The 20200-nt window shown below is 41.2% G+C and overlaps 1 protein-coding gene across 12 annotated transcripts in view; it reads right to left on the reverse strand.

Annotated features, from left to right (window-relative positions):
- The window catches only part of tenm3 (teneurin transmembrane protein 3), a 251798-nt gene that overhangs the window by 171019 nt on the left and 60579 nt on the right, over positions 1-20200 (reverse strand). For 6 of the 12 annotated variants that reach the window (XM_054751727.2, XM_054751730.2, XM_054751729.2 and 3 more), the window contains 2 exons: positions 9787-9969; positions 606-870 (listed from right to left, as the gene is read on the reverse strand). In XM_054751727.2, coding sequence (XP_054607702.2) covers positions 606-870; positions 9787-9969 — 448 coding nt within the window. Of the gene's footprint in view, positions 1-26; positions 46-452; positions 467-605; positions 871-9786; positions 9970-20200 lie in introns of those variants that run through there. The other 6 variants (XM_015954354.3, XM_015954353.3, XM_015954351.3 and 3 more) reach the window with 3 other exon arrangements.

The following is a 20200-nucleotide window of genomic DNA, read 5'->3' on the forward strand; positions in this document are numbered from 1 at the left end:
AATTACAGACCCATACCAGTACACACCGTTCCACGATGATCGAACCCTGCAGATGGAACCGAGGCTTAAGTCTCCTCCCCTTCCGATCGGCTCACGTGTCCCCGGAACAAAGAAATGTTGAATGGAAGTGAATGGGGGCTATTATAGTTATTTTCTAATCCACTTTGCCTTATGCCCCAAATCACACATATGTTGTACTTCAATTTAAATTACAAGATATTATGTGTTGTTATGACATGTGTTTTGACTATGTTTGTCATGTGATTAGTTTGTAAAAATTCATAATTAAAATGACCACAAATCACTAGTCTCATACACGATGTTACCACAGAATGTCTTCTTCCCCAGTGTAGCTGCTACTTACCACATTTTATGTACAGCTAGACTAGTTTCTATACTGGTCCACTATAACTAGTCCACTATCTAACTAGTTGTACATAACTAGAGCTTACCCGTCATCTTAAACCTGTAATAGCAAAGTTGGAAGACAGATTAAAATAAAACATTTGTTCATGCCTCTAAACATAGGAAATATAAGCTGTCAAAAGCAGCATGAAAACTAAAGCACATGACTGAGATGTAGAGTGATTTTAAGTCTTTTTTACCTGGTTTCCAGAGGCACATTGCTACCCAGCACCCAGCTGTCTTGCAGCGGGACGCTCTCTGGATTGGTCTGCAGCTCGGCTGGTGATTCGCCAGGCACTGGGGCCGGGCTTTCAAAAGGCGGTGTTAGTTGCCGTGACAAACTGAGTGTCTGTCCAGTGTGATGAGCACAGCTCAGGGCTTGGTTCAAAGTTGTTACTGAGGGTTGCTGGTGGTGAGGGAGAGAGACAGGAGGCAGGCTGGAACCTTGATGACTAGCTGGCTGTTCTGTCAACAACAACAACAACAACAGTAATTATAACTAAGGTAGTCATGGGAAATAAAATACTTTAGTGTTCTGGTGCTCTTAACAGGTTTGGCTATTTGATTACCACATGTGTTTCCTTTTTAGGAAAGAAACATCAGGTATGTTGTTCATTTTAAAGTGTACTTTGTGAAAGTTATACAAATTCCTATCCAAACCATTTTAGACAGCGTCCCAACAGCTTTCGTTCTGAAAAACAGATTTCACATCCTTTACAACAATTGAACTGGTAGCCAATGGGAGTTCAGACAAGACTAACACACGTTGCTGCAATACAACACCTTTCCAATTGTTTAAGTCAAGGTCAGCTTTATTTGTATAGCACATTTACTACAGCGACTTCTGCCCAAAGTGCTTCACAAAGTAAAAATACTTAGCCTGGCCTGCCAGACTGGCCTTCTGTTTAATTCGGCACAGAGAAAGAGTCTGGTAACTCACAGGCAGAGAGGCATATGAGGGGCGAGTCTAGCCAGCTCAAAAATAACCAATCAGAATAAAGATAGAAATGCCGACTGTACCGAGCAACGCTGTAGTTTTTTAGTTGTAGTCAAAAATGGCGTCCGGTGACGGAGCAAACTTTTTTTTTAGAAGAAAGGCTTTTAGCGCTTCTACTTGTTGTTTTAAAGACATTCAAGTCATTTAGAACAGAGGAAAGAACCGCAGCGAACTCCGCTTCAGTCGCCATGTTTATCACAAACTCGGCGTTATGGTGTGTGACGTCGGCAACTCAGCGCTGATTGGCTCGGGTACAATTCTCAGGGGGTGGGTTTATTTGAATAGGAAAGTTACCAGACTCTTTGTGCAGAATTAAACAGAGGAGGAGTCTGGCAGGCCAGGCTAAAAAATACCATCACATCATCTTAATATATGGAGGGGAAATTTTAACATAGTTCTGGATCAGAACCTTGATACTACAAGAATGAAGAAAGGCAATAAAACACATATTTCAATATATAAACACTGATTTGAAGAAACTAGGAAATAAGGATTTCTGGAGAAAACTCCACCTGCTCGAATTAGACTATACTGTACGTACTATTCTGCCATTCACTTGGTACATACAAGGATCGATTTTTTTAATGAACATGGTTGATAGATTTAGACTTCAAGATTGTAAAATAGGAGTGGCAGATATATTTGACACAATAGTCTTCACTTGACACTTAATGTATGCAATGAGAAACATAATACAACATGGAGAATGAATGTTGGTGGATTAAACAACCCAGAGTAGGTAAAAGTGATAAAAAAAATTATGCATATACAAGTGCTAGTCATAAAATTAGAACATCATGACAAAGTAGATTTATTTAAGTAATTCCACTCAAAAAGTGAAACTGGTATATTAGATTCATGCATTACAAACAGACTAATATTTTTCAAATTTGTATTTCTTTAATTTGGATGATTATAACTGACAACTAATGACAATCCCAAATTAAGTATCTCAGAATATTAGAATATTAAAGGCTACTGATTCCACACTCTAATCAGCATATTAACTCAAAACACCTGCAAAAGCCTTTAAATGGTCTCTCGGTCTAGTTCTCTAGGCTACACAATCAGGGGGAAGACTGCTAACTGAAGGCTGGCTGTTTACATTGCTCTGTGTCCAAGCACATTATTAGAGAGGCAAAGGGAAGGACAAGATGTGGTAGAAAAATAAGAGTACAAGTCTTGGCACCCGCACATAGTGCCAAAGTTACCAGTACCTAGTTTAAGGACCATAGTATTCCTGTTCTTGATTGGCCAGCAAACTTGCTTGACTGTAAACCTGTAGAAAATCCATGGGGTATTGTGAAGAGGAAGATGAAATACACCAGACCCAACAATTTAGAAGAGCTTTTGCACAAAATGTAGCCGTTCATGGAGCCAGACTGTAGATGACTGATGTTTGAGGACAAACATACATATGAATACTGGTATGCACTGTACCGTAGAAAAAAGTGCTGGTAAGCTGAAAGGTTATAATTAAAAGTAGTGGCGGTACTGGTACTGGCCCAAACCATTGCTCTGTCCCTAAAAAGGATATGAGTCTGATCATTTGATCATCAGTGCCTCGTTGTCATGATCAGTTCCTGACAGCTGCTATTTTCCCTCCCCAACACACCCCACGCACCCACCGCACACTGCGTGATAATACAGCTGGCCCAAAAACTCCACCTTAGCTCGAACCTTTAGCCCAAGCAATAAGCGAGGATGTTGAGGTGACAGGAATTACAGTTAAGGACACAGAACCCAAAATTGGACTGTTCGTAGATTACTTCTAAATCTGTATAACACAACCAGACACATCCCTCTGAAACTTAGGGAAAAACTGGAATCTTTTTTCCAGGGTCTTGATATTACAAACTTAATATCAAGAAAACACAAATAATACCCATACATTATTTTCCCTCCCAAAATATTCAACAATCACATAATTTAAACCAGATATTAAAATGTATAAAATATTTAAGTGTGAATCTTGTCAGCGACTTATCAGGATTATGAGATCAACTATAGGACTCTACATCAAGACATTTAAAAAGACTTGCAGAGTTTGTTAGTGATACTAGGGCTGTAGCGAAGCCTCGATGGCGTCGACGGCTCGATTCTAAAAATTTAACGAAAGGAAATGAGACGACATGAATTATCACGTTAAATTTATTTTATTTTATTTTATTTTTTTGAGGTGGCGACACTTTGAGAATGTTACTGTGGCCGTGCTCAAGACGCAGCTGTCTGGCTCGATTCTAAAAATTTGTCGACGTCAGATCCGGTAGTCGACGCACCACGCCCACTTGGTGCATCCCCAGGAGTTTGTAAATAGAAACTCCTGGGGAGTAGAAAATCACCGGGAGCATTTCTCCCTTCTTAAAAGGAGCTTCTTTCAGACATTAGGAGAGCTGTTTTGGTGGTAGCAGTCTCTCCTCCGTGCTGGTCTGTTTGCTGCCGGGTGTTTTTGGTTTATTTAAACTTGGTAACTTGAACTTAACGTTGGTAAAGCTACTGTTAGCATTTTCGCTAACAGCTTCTTGTGTTTGGATTAGCTATTACGTTTTGGTTTAGAGTTCATCTTTTTTGTGGTGTAGATCTCCCTTTTATTATATTTAGAGTGTTGTTGGTTTTTGGTTTAGTTTAAAATATCACCGTGAGTTTGGCTTAACCACCCAGTTTAGAGTTTGGACCTTTGGAGATACATATTTTGGTCCAGAACCCTGTAATCTTTGCCCAGTGGGACATCCCTACTTATTTGTACTTTTGTTTTAATTCCCCACAGGCAGAATTAGTTTTATTATTTCCAACCTGTGGATGGAAAGATTTATGTTTTTTTGTTGTTGTAAATAAACCTGATCATCATTTTAACTTTTAAATCCCGTGTAATTGTCCCTTCCTTTTTGGACACGAGCCAAACTCCCCAGGAAGGGTCGTAACACCACTCGCCTCACGCACATAAGTGACCAAAACAAAGCAGCATGGAGACACTCCGTCTCCAACCACCTCTCAGGCAGCAGCCTGCACTCCCAAGTTCTACACGTCACCAGAACATAACCAACCGCAGCACAACAAAAGCAGTGTTATACAAAATGGAAGGCCTGTAGTGTTTATTCTCTTACAGTAACAATGTATCAATTTTTTTGAGGAATTATTTTTTGGTTTTTATTAACTGTGCAATAGAAAAATAATCATTGGATTAATTGTCTAAATAGTCATTAGAATAGTCGACTATTCGATAAAATAATCGTCAGAATAATCGTTTTAAAAATAATCGTTTACCCCCAACCCTAGGTGATACCCTGAGACTTTAGCTCAAGTGGAGCTGACGCCTTCTCCAAATCCACAAAACACATGTAGATTGATTGAGCAAATTCCCACGCACCCTCCAGGATCCTCTCAAGCCGGGCGTACACTGTGCGACTTTTTCACTTTTTTGAGCCGATTTTCCAGTCGTGCGAGAATCCACGACATCGGGGCGAGTTTTGTGCCGAGCAGTCGTGTAGTGTACAGGGGGTTACGAGAGGCGATTAACACCACGTGACCAGCTGCCGATCAGCAGTCGTGAGGTCGCACGAACTTCTGGTGTGTTTAATATTTCGCTCGTCCCTCGTGAGGGTATCGCACTGTTGAAGCGGCGCTGCGAGCAGCTGCGACCCAAAAAGTATCAGAACCGCTCACGGCGCATGCGCGCGCAATCCTGCATCAACGCCGGTCGCTCGCTATTTCCCTAATAACACACGTTGTTCGTTTTTGTTTCTACACGTTTTTTTTACTCACAAAGATTGTCAAGAAAGTGTGTTTGTCGTGTTCATGTCAAATTAAACTGATCACAAAACACAGATTTACTCTCTTTATTTCGTTTTCCTCATCCAACCCCCATAAATCCCTGTGTGTCCTCCTGCAGCACTCCCGAAGGACAACAGGCAAGACAAGACAAAAAAGTCTGACGTGTTGTGTAAAAACTGCTATTTTTAGCACATTTTTAGGTCCGACGTGTTGCTACCAGACGTACAGTGTGAGCAGTCAGGTCGCATGTGAGAACTGGGTCGTGCAGTGTGAGCACATGACTCGTGAGATCTGCTCTGCGAGGAAGTCGTACAGTTTGAGCTGAAGCTGAACGCTGCGAGTGAAAAAGTCGCACAGTGTACGCCCGGTTAAGGGTAAAGAGCTGGTCCAGTGTTTCAAGGCCATCGGACTCAAAGTCCCCAGACTCTGCTTCCTCACTGGAAGACGTGCCGGTGGGATTGATGAGGTCTTCGAAGTATTCCGCCTACCGATCCACAACGGCCGAGTAGAGGTCAACAGCACACCGTCCCCACTATAAACGGTGTTGGTAGTGTTGCTTTCCCATCCTGAGGCGCCAGATGGGGGACCAGAATCTCCACGAAGCCGTACGTAAGCCTTGCTCCATGGTCTCACCAAACTCCTCCCACACCCGGGTTTTAGCCTCTGCGACCACCCGAGCCGCATTTCGCTTGGACTGCCGGTACCTATCAGCTGCCTCTGGAGTCCCATAGGCCAAAAAAGACCTAATAGGACTCTTTCTTCAGCTTTACAGCATCCCTAACAACTGGAGTCCACCAGCGGGTTTGGGCGTTGCCACAAAGACAGGCACTGACGACCCTGCGGCCACAGCTCCGGTCGGCCGCCTCAGCAATAGAGGCACTGAACATGGCCCACTCGGACTCAATGTCCCCGCCTCTCCAACAACGTATCCTGGTGCCGAGAGCACATATAGTCACCTTTATGACTGAACATGGTGCCCATATTTTCAAAGTTAGCACACATTTCTTTTAGCAATGGTAGTTTTTGCACCTTTAGTGTTCCTCTGCTTCAGCCCTCTCCCCCCTCCCCCTGTGCAGGGGCCACAAACTCACTAGTGCACCTGCAGCCTCACCAGGTGCAAAAACAAACTTGTTTTTCATTTGACTATTTTCGGTCCTGTCTCTGTTTATTATCTTCCTGCATCTCCTCTCAATCCTAAAGACAAACTGCTACCTGGTTTCATAAATTTTCACGTCGGGAGTGAACTGCGTATAGCACAAGATGGTCGCGTGAGTTGCCGGAACCTAGCAGACAGTTGCCGGAACGGTCCTTTCAAAATAGGACAGTTCCCGGATCTTGTTTCGGCAAGATCCAGCTCAAATTAACCCCTGGCCATGTGAATCTGAACAAGAACTAGACCGAAAGCCGCCACCCATTGGACTTGGAACTGACATATATGGCGCTGCCGTCTGGTTCCAGCTCATTTCCTGCATGTTTTAGATCATGAACACAGCTGATTTGTTTAATTTAGTGATGAATCCCTCCTGTAGACACTAAGAGAGGTAGAGGAGACATTTCAGCTGTTAGATCAAGGTATTAAAAAGATAAATGCACAGCGAAGACATAAGTTTTGCTTTCAGTTCTACTAAACCAAGTGGTGGCAACCCTTCGGCTCTGGAGCCACATGCGACTCTTTCCTCCATCAGATGTGGCTCTCAATCCTTCTCACAATCCTTTCAAACAACAACACATTTATTTGAAGTGCTTCCATAAATTAGTTTCTGAGATACACCCTAACCCTAACTGTAACAAAAACGAAAACATAAATAGTAATAATTAGCAGGAGTCTAATATAATAATGTTAAATTTTTGTCGCTAATTTTTCAGTAGTATATAGTTTTCCTTTTCTCTCAATAACAATAACAATAATACAGAATATTTCATGAAAGTATACGTGAGGAAACAAACTGAAACAGAAACATCATTCGCGCTGTAATGGCATCAACCGATCCTCGAGGAGGGTGTACCGTTTGGCGGGTCTGCGATTCATCAAAACGTTCTTAGTGGTGTTGGAGTATGTCGAGAGTTTGAAGTGGGTGTGTGATGTGTGTAGGACGTTTGTCTAAATGTATTATTGGGAAAAAGCACGAGAAGAATCCTAAAGACTGGGACTGCAAAGAACTACAATTCGCGGGAAAATTATGTCAAAGCAAGTGATTGGGTGAGTGATAATCATGTGACAGTTGATGTTGACAATGTGATGACGTTTATTCTCGCGTGTGAAGCCCTGTGAACTACAGATCAGAACGACACAGTGTTTGTGTCTGAATGAAAATGTTTTTGTTTTTTGAGCATTTTGGTTGTTTTTTGCAAACAAATTAACAGAAATATGCAGCGCTCCGGGACATGTTCAGTTTGTGAGATTTAAGTGTAACTCCTCTGGTTTAATATGCAAAGAAAATTTTTGTTCTATCTTATATAGTTTCAGTTCTACAAGCATTTGAACACAGATATGCAAATGGGAGCGCCGGTCTTAAAGGGTTAAATGTCAAGATTGTCATCTTTTAAAAGTTTAGCAAAAATAATAGGTGACCCGTCAATCTGGTCTCACGTGAGTCCAGATTGACGGGTCACCTGCTTGTGCGTAATCAAATGACTCTAAAAGCACTTTCTGAGCTGGAGGATATGAGATTCTGGACTTTTGCCTCTAACAGGCTCATGGATGCTCTATTGAGCCAAAATTTCATAATCAGGGAACATTTATTAAGTGACAATCTCTCTGAGAGACAGGGTTTGGGAAAACACTCGCTTCAGTGAGAGGAATCGTCCCCGCATGCGCTGACAACAAGCTGCGCTGAGCTTGATTGATTTAGCTGCCTCCACGATGTGCGTAACGATTAAAATGTCAGCGCATCTGCAGCCTTGAGTTTCTCAGTCAAAATAAATGGTCAAATACTGGAAATATCCGGTCAATGCGAACCCTGCCATTTATCTGTTTTGCCTTCTTGTGAATATTGTTGCAAAGAGAAGCAATTCAACTTGTTTTATACCAGAGTCATGCTCTCTGCATGTAAATGAGGGAAAAAAATAAAATTGATCGGATCCTTTACTTAACTTTTCAACACTTTAAAGTTTCATTCTGTACAACATTTAATTAAAACAATCCAATGAGACAGAGCCTGGATTTGTATTCTGAACAGTTTAAACATGTTTTAAAAGAAGACGTGAGTGACGCATCAAAAAGTGGCACCTGCTCAGGCCTGGTAGGCCAAACCACGCCGCCGCGGCTGCTGTGGCTCCCAGTGTTTTCTTTTCTGTGGGAAACGGGTAATAATGCTCTTTGATGGGAAAACGTTGCTGACTCCTGTACTAAATGGACTCTAAGGGGTGCAAAAAGCAAACCTAAAATGCCAAGCATGCTTTTAAGGTAGACTGTGATCATATATAGGGATGGGTACCGAATTCGGTACTTTTTAGGGTACCGACCGAATTCCACAGTACCGACCGAGCACCGATTCACTTCATTTGAAACGGTGCCTCGTTTCGGTACCTGTCCTTCACAACGAGAACTTGCCTAGACAGCTGCGCATGCGCAAGAGCGTTATGTCATCGGTCGCTGCGAGCCAGTTGTAAACAGAGCAGCATGTAGAAAGAACGAAAGCTAAAGCTTGGGTCCACTTCACTAAATGTGATGGGTAACTGGGTGATGATGAAACCAGTGACAATGATCTAAGTGAGACATCCTCATCTTAATCTGCTCCGGTAGATAAATAAAATGTTTAAGATAACGTTAGCTTGATTTGTTAGCTTCCGTTTCACTAATGGTGCGCTTTCTCCTCGGAACTCCGAAATTCCGACTAGAAGAACATGAACGCGCTCTAAAGTTTGGCTTCACTTTACTAAATGTGACGGGTGATTGGGTGAAGATGAAACCAGTGACAACGATCTAAGTGTGAGGCATCATCGTTTAAATCTGCTCCAGCAGTTAAATAAACTGTTTAAGATAACGTTAGCTTGATATTTTAGCTTCCTATGCCACCATTGTTATCATCTAATAGTGCGTTCGCTTTCTCCTCGGAAATTCTAACTTCCCAGTAGGAAAAATCAAAGAAAAAGGACGGCAAAAGGAATGAAGATACACAGTAAATTTAGTTCACAGTAAAGATGTTTGCTTCAGTTTAGTTATCAGCTTATAAAACTACAAGGACGATGTTAAAATACAAAAAGTTGTATGTTATTTATCGTGATATTTATCAAATATTGTTATATATTGAGAAAAAAATATATTTAATTATAAAAGAGAATTAAAAATATTAAACACTCAAAAGTATCGAAAATTGGTACCGTTAAGTACCGGTATCGATTTGTAGGTTCCGGGAATTAGTACCGGATCGATTCAAATGTCAAAGGTACCCATCCCTAATCATGTATGACAACTGTATGAACAGTGTGCCAAATACTCAGCCCTAATAAGGAGTGACATCAGTAACACCAGCAACCATCAATATCTGCAGGTACCGACAGCCTTTTGTGTTAGACATGACCATAATGACTCAACACAGGACTCAGTAGAATTTCAGCACTATGATTTAGTGTGAAACACTCAAGTGAAGTAATCAGTGATGACCCATTACCATGTGACAGAGGTGGGTAGAGGTGGTACTGGCCGTCCTCCTCCTCCTCCTCCTCCTCTTCGTTCTCTTCATCTGTGTCTGGCTCAATAACTTGGCCTAACAGTGGGTTGACATGTAGATGGGATGGAGTGTGTGACTGGTCAATGACAGGTGATGGGCGAGAAGGGGAGGGCATGGGAAGACCTACAAAAAAACAAAATCAAGAAGAGAGAAAAGAATGATGAATCTGAAGAAAGAAACAAACAAGGATGAAGCTGGTGTGATAAGATTGATGGAGTTACAGCTGCCGATGCTCAAGCTCAACCACACACAATCACACACGGTTGTTTTCTTGCCGAGTGTTAGTAGGTTGTAGCTGTCTTACGTTTCAGTTTTTATGCATTTTGCACTTTTGTCTAAAGCAGCACACATTTACATCACACGCATTTCTCTTGTTGAAGGAAACTGGAACAGCTGGAGAAAACCCATGCATGCAAAAGGAGGACGTGCAAAAAGGCAGTGTTGCCAACTCAGCGACTTTGTCGCTATTCCTAATGACTTTTTGACCGCCCTCAACGACTTTTTTTCCAAAAAGCACCTAGCGACAATTCTCAGGACCCTTTGTTGCTAATCTGCAGGGAATATCAACAAGAAAGTTCTACAGAAAGTAGCAAAGAAACCATTTGCACTCTGAACCGTTCTTCCAGGAATGAGGAAAGAGAATGATAATCTGCACATATGCACAACGACTGACCAATCACAAACGGTTTCAGCCGGACCGAAGACAAAGGAACAGCTGCAGAGCTGGAGACCACCGATTTACACCTGCTGCTGCTGCAGACTCACGCTTCTACTAGAGACAGCACAGGCGTCGACCTGTGATCTCTGGTTCTGCAGCCGTCAGACACTTTGGCCCAATCTCAATACTCGCACTTGCACCCTTGTGCCCTTCATTTGCGCGTTCCCGGCAACGGGTGCGAGTGCGTAGGGTGTCCCAATTCTCAAGTGCGGAAGTTGACCATGCATCCATTGCATCCTTATTCTGCACTTCACCCAAGCCCACAGTGATGCGGACCTCGGGCAAGGGTATTACCCACAAGTCATTGCTGCAGGAGAAAAGGCTCAAGTTCCTTTGCTGAAAATATGTTTTTCTAATGAAATTAGTTAATTTTTAGGACGATTAGTTGATGCTCCGAGTGTTTTAGGCAAAGCAGCAGGTTAAAATTATTTGAAATAATTGCTTTGTTGTTTGAAACTTGTTAATAAAGGTTTTTGAATTAAGTTTCACAGTGACCACTATCCCGGCGATCGATGATGCAATGCTCCCTGTCTCAATTCTGCAATTATTTGCACACTTGTGTGCTACGCACTTGAACCCTACTGTGCACTTTCTCCAAGTGCACTTTGCTGAAGACCGCAGGGCGCAGTGTGAGTATTGAGATTGGGACTTTGGCTTTTCCTGCATTTGGCAAATGAAGTCAATGGGATTTTCAACTACCATCCAGTTTCCACACGCAGCTCTGTGGCTCATCTGAATTTTCTTCAGTGACACAGGGATGGTTATACCATGAGAAACCTGCTCCCTTTTGCTCGGTACGTTGTTCACAACAGAGAAGATGAGAAACTAGAAGGTGTAAAACAACAGCTTTTTGGGAAAATGTCTGTGAGAATGAGGAGAGCAGGAGGTCAGAAGTATATCCTATAACAGAACTGTTCGTATCACCACACCATATCTGTGTTAATGTCACTTTATTTATACTTTTGGAATTTATTTTACATATCAAAGCAATTTGGGCCATTTTAATCATACCAACTAATAACTTTAACACATAATAGTTTTTGATTTTACTGCCTTTATATATATATATACATATATATATATACACACATATATATATATAATATATATACGTATAATTTCTTTTAGATGCTATGGGGAAAATGGACGCCAATGTGGCGTGATGACGTCATAAATATGCAAATTACAGGGTATCTGCAGGTTTAAGGGAGCCAAATTTAAGACTTTTTAAGACCTTTTATAAGGCCACTTTGACCAAATTTAAGCTATTTTTAAAATTAAATTTAAGCGATAATTTCCAGCTATTGCCTGGAGCCGGTGCTAACCACGTCGTGAACGTGGGATTAGCCATCCAGTTACCATTAAGCTTGCACTTCCCCATGGTGCAAACTCCCACTAGCTTAACCAGCTAATGTGCTCATCTAAAAACAGCCCCCTTTCACAACCAACTGAATATGTACGGTTCCGCTTACACCAACATCGTACACAAAAAATGCTGAACACTAACTAGAAATTCACGAAAATTTTTATAGAAATAAAATAATCTTGTTTTTTGGGTCTTTGGTAATTTAAGACCTTTGGAAACTGGATTTAAGGATTATTTGTCATTTTTAAGGATTTTCAAGGCCTTAAATTTGGAAAAGCAAATTTAAGACTTTTTAAGACTTTTTAAGGACCCGTGGATACCCTGAAATTAGCATCTGGCGATATTTGGGTGACTTTCTGCATCAACTTAAGCTACTTTCTATCGGGGTGGGGGGTGGGGGGGTGGGGGGGGGGGTGGCAACACTGGGTGGTGGTTTAGCTACTATTTTTAGACTCATTCCTTTGTAAACTGCTAGTGTGCTAGTGGTGATCATGACTCTTTTGAGTATCTTTGTTTTGAACTCAAATGTACCTCCAAGATAATAATGTTGGCAATCTACAGGCCTCCAGGGTCATGCAGTTTTCACTGAGCTCCTTTCTGTTATCAGAACAGACTTCGCAAATCATCTCAAAACTGATGACTTTAATAGTCATGTTGAAGATGTGAATGACAAATCTACTGAACAATTCCTTGGAGTATTGAATCCTGCGCTCGTGATCTCACCGGCCAGGACCAGAGATCACACAAGACCAGCTCTCCATCTTACTGATCCGAATCCTTTAAGCTTGCTGACTAACCCGGGCCTGGAACTTCAAAGGATTTGTTGAAGCTGGTGATGGGGAGATGCGGCTAGACTCTATCCACATACATCTGAGTGTTACATCCAAAAACGTCTTCCCTGAGTGGCCTTAGCAGTGAAGGAACACATACAGACATGCTCATTAACTTTGAATCTCCCGTTTTTTAATTCTGGCTCTTGTCACTGATCTAGGTTAAATTCTGTAACATGGAAAAAGAGCTAAAAGCGTGTTATTTTATAATCCGGTTAAGACCATTGGCAAAAAAAAACTCCTATTAACCCTAACCCTAATGCTTTACCACCATGGAATTGACAATTCACAAAGGGAATGTCCACAACTATACTTTATCTAGTTTGGTAATTTTATTAAGCACAGCTTTTAGCAAGAGCAGGCAAACAGCTCCAAAATAACATTTGATTGGTTGAGGTCAGATCAAAAATCAACAATAAAAAGTCTGAATTAATAGAATGAATTTACTGATGTTCACACAGTCATTGCAGAGCTGAAACCACGAAACTCTTTTTGTAAATAATCCTTAATTTGGGTGGATGGACAGAGGAAAGCCGATAAAATCCGTTTTAAGGATTTTTCCTGCTGTTTAAGGAAAGTGATCAACCTCTCTACTCCTACTCCAATTGACTCTCGGTCCTGAGCTACGTCTGGGTGGGAATAGAAAAATCAATGGAAAAATAGATTTTAACTAAAAGCTATAACCCGAAAGAACCACGTGAACGTTGGAAACCGGCAGTTGTACAACGAACTTAGAGCGTCTCTAATTGCTATAAACACTGGGGTTGGCAAATTGGAACGTCTTCAGGTCTGTTTACAGGAAATCCACTAGTCTTCTTAAAGCTGCATTCCTTAATTTGGAAAACAAATTAGCTTAAAACATTTTTTTTCATGCCTCTTAACAACGCGCTAACGTAGCATAGCTATAAATATATTGTGGAGATTTAAAAAAAAAATTAATAAAGTTGCTCTCTCGAATTTGTCTAAAAACCTCAACCAATCATTGTTTTCGGTCCGAAAGCAAGAATTGGACAACTTGTTTGTGTGTTTCGCCGAACCGCTGCATTTCTGCACGTCTCTGTGTCCTCCATTTTGTGCACAGACTAAATTTTCAATTACCAGATCACCATGAAACCTTTAAAATGCAGCTGTGCACTTACAACTCTGAATTAAATAAGACAAGACAAGCCTTTTTCTCCCAAGTTATTAGTGATAATAATAATAACAATTCCTGTGTCCTGTTTGCTACTGTTGAGAGGTTAACTAATTTCCCAACACAGTTAAACCCTGATTTCATATCCCAAACTAAGTGTAATGAGTTTGCATCCTTTTTTAATGACAAAACCAAAAACATCAGAGAGTCAATATCCTGCTTCATAATAGGAGTCAGTCATGACCAGACAAAACGATCAGTCAACAAAAACCAGACCTGCCGGCAATTTTAAGTTTTATGCCTCTATATCGCCCTCTTCGTGGGCTGCACTCCCCCCCCCCTCCCCCTCCCCCGACCGGGAGCCTCTCGGCAGGAGGCAGTTTTCTAAAAACCCTGAAACTTGATATACAAACACACCCATAAGTGTTGCTCAGCCTGAAGTTACACATCTCCACTACCACCTGGTGTGAAGTAGTAACTTCATGAGGGATCATATTTGTAGCTAGGGCTGGACGATAATTCAATAGTTCAATGTGTCTATTGATAGACATGTGATGCGACAGGAAAAAAAAAGGGTCGATAAAGCTTTGATAAAAAAAGTTTCCTTTTTTCTTTAGGTAGCAGCATACTAGACTCACTTCTTACTCCTAACCAATTAAAACCACAGTCTCGGGCATCATTCGTCACCAGGCCCTCCCCCCAAACCAAAACAGAGCATGAGGCAGCAAGATTTCGCAACAAGAAGAGGCAGAGAAAAAAATAAAAAATCCAAAAATTAAATGGCCAGGGCTGCATATTAAATGTATTTTCTACAATTTTTCTAATATTTCTCAATATTTATCGATATTGATCAATTAAAAAAATATCAATATACTATTTTTCTATGTCGTCCAGCCATACTTGTAGCTGTGGCTTGTTAAAGTCAGCAATGACGCTTGTTGCAACATTGTGACTTTGGTGCTTAAAGGGTTAAGACCTTAAACTGTTCTACCTACTGTCTGGACAACCTGCTGACTAGCTTCTTCAAAAATGATTTAGCTGCTTAAAAACGGATCTACTGGACTTCTGGTGGCGCCATGTTGTAAAAAGCAGCACATGCGGTGGCTCCTGATAAAACCAAGTTAACCAGCATCTAACTAAGATTAAATAATAAAAAAGTGAGCGCATCTTGAACATAAGAAGACCAACAAGATTTATGGAAAAAATGGTGAAGGTATGGAGGGCAGGAGGGAAGGAAACGACCAAAAGTAAACCCGTCGGAGCAACGAGCATGGACGACGCGGAGGTGGAGGACCTGGGAGCGGATGGAGGTGAAAGTGAAGCGGTCATACTGAAAGAACTTCGCAAATTAAGACAAGAACATACAGAAGCAGCCAGAGAAAATAAATCAGCATGGGCAAGGCTCGAAATAAATATGAAAGCGCTAATGGACAGAACGACTTCACTGGAGAAAAGAACATCAGAGGCAGAAGAAAGACTGAGGTAGCCTGGCAAGCCAGACTAAATAAATGTATTATTTAGTCTGGCCACGCTCCATTGGCGGCTTTCGGTTGTGGGGCGGGTTCTACCGTTGTCTTTCAAATGATCTCCGCATTCCACTGGACAATGAATGTGACATACTCTTGTTTCACTCTGTTGCATCATCCCACCCACCAGGCATATAGAGTGCCCTGATTGGCCCACAAAGCAGATAAAGCTCTGTGATTTGCTCACTAAGCAGATAGAGCACTATGATTGGCCCACCATTATGGAACAATCACAGCTCTTTATGTGTTTGAAACCCCTCTAGAGAGCTGTAATTGGCTAGCCAGAGTCCTGGTAAGAGCTGCTGAGGTTCCAATGGAGCATGCCTAGACCATTCTTTGCAAAGCAAGAATTTGGTCTTGTTCACTAGGCTAAGACTGAGGACCACCGAAGATAAAACAACAAGGCTGGAGGGAGCGTCAGCTTTTCTGATCATTGATTCCAAGTCGTCACACTTCATGTGCGCTTTGGCATTTTCTAGGAGACGGAACAACATACAAATCCACGGTGTCATCGAGGGAGCAGAGAAGAATGACACCATAGGTTTTGTAACTGAGCTGATCAAGACAAAAGTTCAACACACAGAAGACCTGGATGTACGTATTGAGAGGGCGCGCCGCTCGCTGGCTGCAAAGCCGAAGGACACTTCGGACTCTCCGAGAGCGATCGTGGTGCGCTTCGTAGATTATAGGGTGAAGGAACAGGTGATTAGACAAGTGTGGAGGCAGAAGATCACATATGAAGGGCGGGACGTCTACTTCAATCAAGATTCGACCGTAGATGTCCAGAAAAAAAGAAAACAAGTGTGAGAGGTGATGAGAAAACTGAGGGAGAAAAACATAAAGGCTCAGTCTCCATATCCTGCTCAACTTAAAGTTTTTCTGGAATCTGGAACCAGAACATTTTCATCGCTGTCGGATGCGACACCCACGCTGAAAGATTTGGGTATTACCGTGGAGGAGGACAAAGTAGAGGGGCTGCACCAGCAGCTGACGCAGAGCGGGTGGACCACAGCGACGGGTCGGAGAGGGAGAAAGAAAGAGGCCCGCGTCACGGAGGAAGACCCGAAGGCCCTCCTGGAGTGAAAGTAGTGAAGAGAGGTATATGATGCGAAATCAAGATGAAAGGTATTCATAAAGAGCATCTTTTTTTAAATATATAATTAATGACTACAAATTCTGCTGGTTCGTTCACTAAAGAAAGAGGATTTACAAATAATGGTTTGTTCAGAGTCACAGTATTAGGTAATTTTACAACTTTAGGCAACATAAATAAGTTGCTCCAGCACATAGTGCTTTTCCCAGAGAGAAAAGCCACAGCTCTCAGAAGGGACTTTTGGAAGACAGATGTTCTTATTCCTTTCTTTTTGTTTTTTCTCTCTTGGTTTGTTCTTGTTTGGATAGTTACAAGTTAACATGTTCTTTGGAGATGCACATATTTTTGTTGCTTTGTGTTGTTCTTACGCCCTTGGTTTTACTATGATTTTTTTGTTTTGTTTTTTTAGTTCGTGAAAGATCTAACAGAGGAACTTGTTACGAAACCAAAATGAACAAAATAAACTTTGTCTCATACAATGTCCATGGTTGAACAACCCCACTAAGAGAAAGAAAATACTGAGCCAATTAAAAAGCATTCATTGTTCAATAGCGTTGCTACAAGAGACACATTTGACAGAGATCGAGCACAGAAAATTGAAAAGAGGATGGGTCAATCAAGTATTTCATACCTCACATGGGAAAAGGAGAGGAGTAGCGATACTGATTAGTAAAGATGTATCACTGACGATAGAAAAGGAGGTTAAAGACAAGGGAGGCAGACTTATTATGATTGTAGGTTCCATAGGAAGCTTAACCATTACAATACTAAACGTTTATGCCCCAAATGAGGAAAAAGACACATTCTTTAGACAGTTGGCTAAAATAGTAATTAATGACGGGAAGGGATGATTATGATGGGAGGAGACTTTAACTCATTCACTGCCAATGACGACTAAAGTCGTCATTTGCATTTTTTTACTGTTTGAGCATTGGAACGAGCCCCCGCGCTGAGAGAACAAACATCTCAGCCCTGAAGCCGATCTTCATCCGCATACGTCACAGATCACATGATCAGGAAGCAGACCATCCATGTGTTTGGAGATCGTTTTGGGCCGTTCTTGTAAAAAAAAGTGAGACGCAAACCGGAAAAGCGTCTGCCGATCACAATTCGACAACGGATTATGAAAGAACGGATAACACTCGAAACACACGGCTTCTTGCTGATGTAAGAGGTGAGTCTCCTCTTTGTTTAGGTTGTTTTGGCATCGACATCATGCTAGCGCTCAACGTTCTGTGACTCTTAAAAAAACAGTAAAAACGGTGAGAAACGCTGGCAGCGAAGGCCGTTAGCGATCAGGAAACGGCTGGCAGTGAATGAGTTAATATAGTCCAAAATTGTAAATTAGACAAATTACCCAAGGATCATGGACCACATGTGAAAAAATATAGGGTTTTAAATAATGTAATTAAAGAATTAGGGCTGACTGATATATGGAGAGACCAGAATCCAAAGAAAAAAGACTACACATTTTATTCAAACCCACACTAAAGCTAGTCAAGGATCGACTTTTTGTACCTGTCAAAACAATATGCACATAGAGTAATGGAATGTAGTATAGAAAACATAAGCATAAGCGATCATGCACTTATCACTTTAGCTATTGACCTGGGCAATGAATCTCTTTTTAAATGTTGGAGGATGAATGTTTCAATACTAACTAATGAGGATGTGGTAAAGGAAATAAGACAAAGTCTAAGGGAATTTTTCGAAATAAATGATAATGGAGAAACGTCGGTCTCAATAATGTGGGATGCTGGGAAAGCAGTGACAAGAGGAAAGATCATAGAAATAACCTCTAGACTTAAAAACTTAAACAGAAGCAACAAGAATTAGAAGACAAAATTAAAGAATTAGAGACTAAACATAAAAGAACAGCTCATAAAATCACATTTGATAAATGAAAGAGACCAGAGTGAAACCAAATGATCTTTTAACAAAATGGCGTTGGTGGCCACCTCCCATTTGGCCTCAAAAACGTGATATTGGAGCCTATGGAAAGGAGATGCCCAGTATATTTATGTCGATGAAGCGAACACATCACTCCTCTTCTTATACTCTCTACACTGGTTACCAGTAAACTACAGAATTGATTTTAAAGTACTTCTTCTAGTTTATAAATCACTCAATAGCATGGAGCCAGAATCCATGCCAGATCTTCTTCAGGTATCTCCGCCCAGCAGGACTCTGAGATCCTTAGGAAACAGTCAGCTGGTAGAACTGGGTCAGAACCAAACAGAGTGAAGCTGCTTTTAGCGACTATGCTGCCCACAGATGGAATCAGCTTCCTTATGACCACAAATTTGCCCCAACTCTAGAAACTTTTAAATCAAAATTGAAAACCTTCATGTTTTCATCAGCCTTTGGATGAATGTTCTTATGCTGCACCTTCTGCTCTGTAACCTTTAACTTTGTTATTTTTTCATTTGTAAATTTTCTGTCATTTTGATTTGAATGTTCTTGCTATTCTTGCTAATGGAATGAATTGCCCTGTGAAATGTCACAATGTGCTATATAAATAGAGCTGCCTTGCCTTCTATTATGTTGATGTTGTTTGTAACCCAACATGTCTGATTCCTGTCTGAACTCGGGATCAGTGGCCGCTCCAGACAAATCATCTTTGGGCGATGTAAGACAATATTCTAACAAATAAACAACTTTTTGTGTCGCAGCATCCAGAAAAAAGACGGATTCTTACTTATGGTAATTCACAACAATCAGTAACTAAGAACAATTTGAATTAATTTTGAATTTGTTTATTGTTGTGTTATTTATTGACACTTACCGCCTATTTCAGAATCAAAAACAAGCCTGTATTTGTTGTCATAAACAGAATGAACACCAATTGTGCCTGAAGGCCAAAAGATGCAGACAGATTACTAAGCAGTCCCTGTGTGAGTGTGTGTGTGTGTGTGTGTGTGTGTGTGTGTGTGTGTGTGTGTGTGTGTGTGTGTGTGTGTGTGTGTGTGTGTGTGTGTGTGTGTGTGTGTGTGTGTGTGTGTGTGTGTGTGTGTGTGTGTGTCCTGTAGAAGACGGCGAGCAATCACATAATCATATCAAATGACAACACCAAAGTGACAAACCAGGTCATGGCTATAAAGGAAAGCATGCAAACACAAGCAGTCTCCTTTGTGTCTATAGTGTCCTTCTGCCTCCAGGCTCACAATAACCTCTGTGTGTGTGTGTTAGAGGGTGAGACGAATCCTGGTCTTTTGAACCTGTTGTGCCTTGTGTAGTGAGGAAAGAATTTCAGCGAGCTGTGATACAAACGTTTGGAACCAAAGTGCAACAATGGTCACTAAATGACATTAACAGACGGTTGATCTGGGCCATGTTTGGGTTTTAAGTTCTGTCCAGTAACTGTGTAAATGCTGATTCAGCATTTAAACTATAGCTTTCCTATTTCCTCTACATTTTAATTCTGCATCTGTACATTTTTTGCTTCCCAACAGTTTCAGCAAACCCTTTACTATTTTTTGCTAATTATACATCAAACCATTCTGCTCATTTAGCAGGTATGACAAAATGTATCATTATGGAAAATTTATCCACATCAACATTTCTGACTCTAACCAACATCGTTTTCCCCATGTCAATAAATTCTTTTAAAAAATCAAAAAATGTGTGTGGGTAGGCAATGTTCTTTTTTTTTTTTTTAACCGTGTCCTGTCTGGCTGTGAAGCAAGCAG

The sequence above is a fragment of the Nothobranchius furzeri genome, chromosome 7, assembly GCF_043380555.1.
Source record: "Nothobranchius furzeri strain GRZ-AD chromosome 7, NfurGRZ-RIMD1, whole genome shotgun sequence".
NCBI lineage: Eukaryota > Metazoa > Chordata > Actinopteri > Cyprinodontiformes > Nothobranchiidae > Nothobranchius > Nothobranchius furzeri.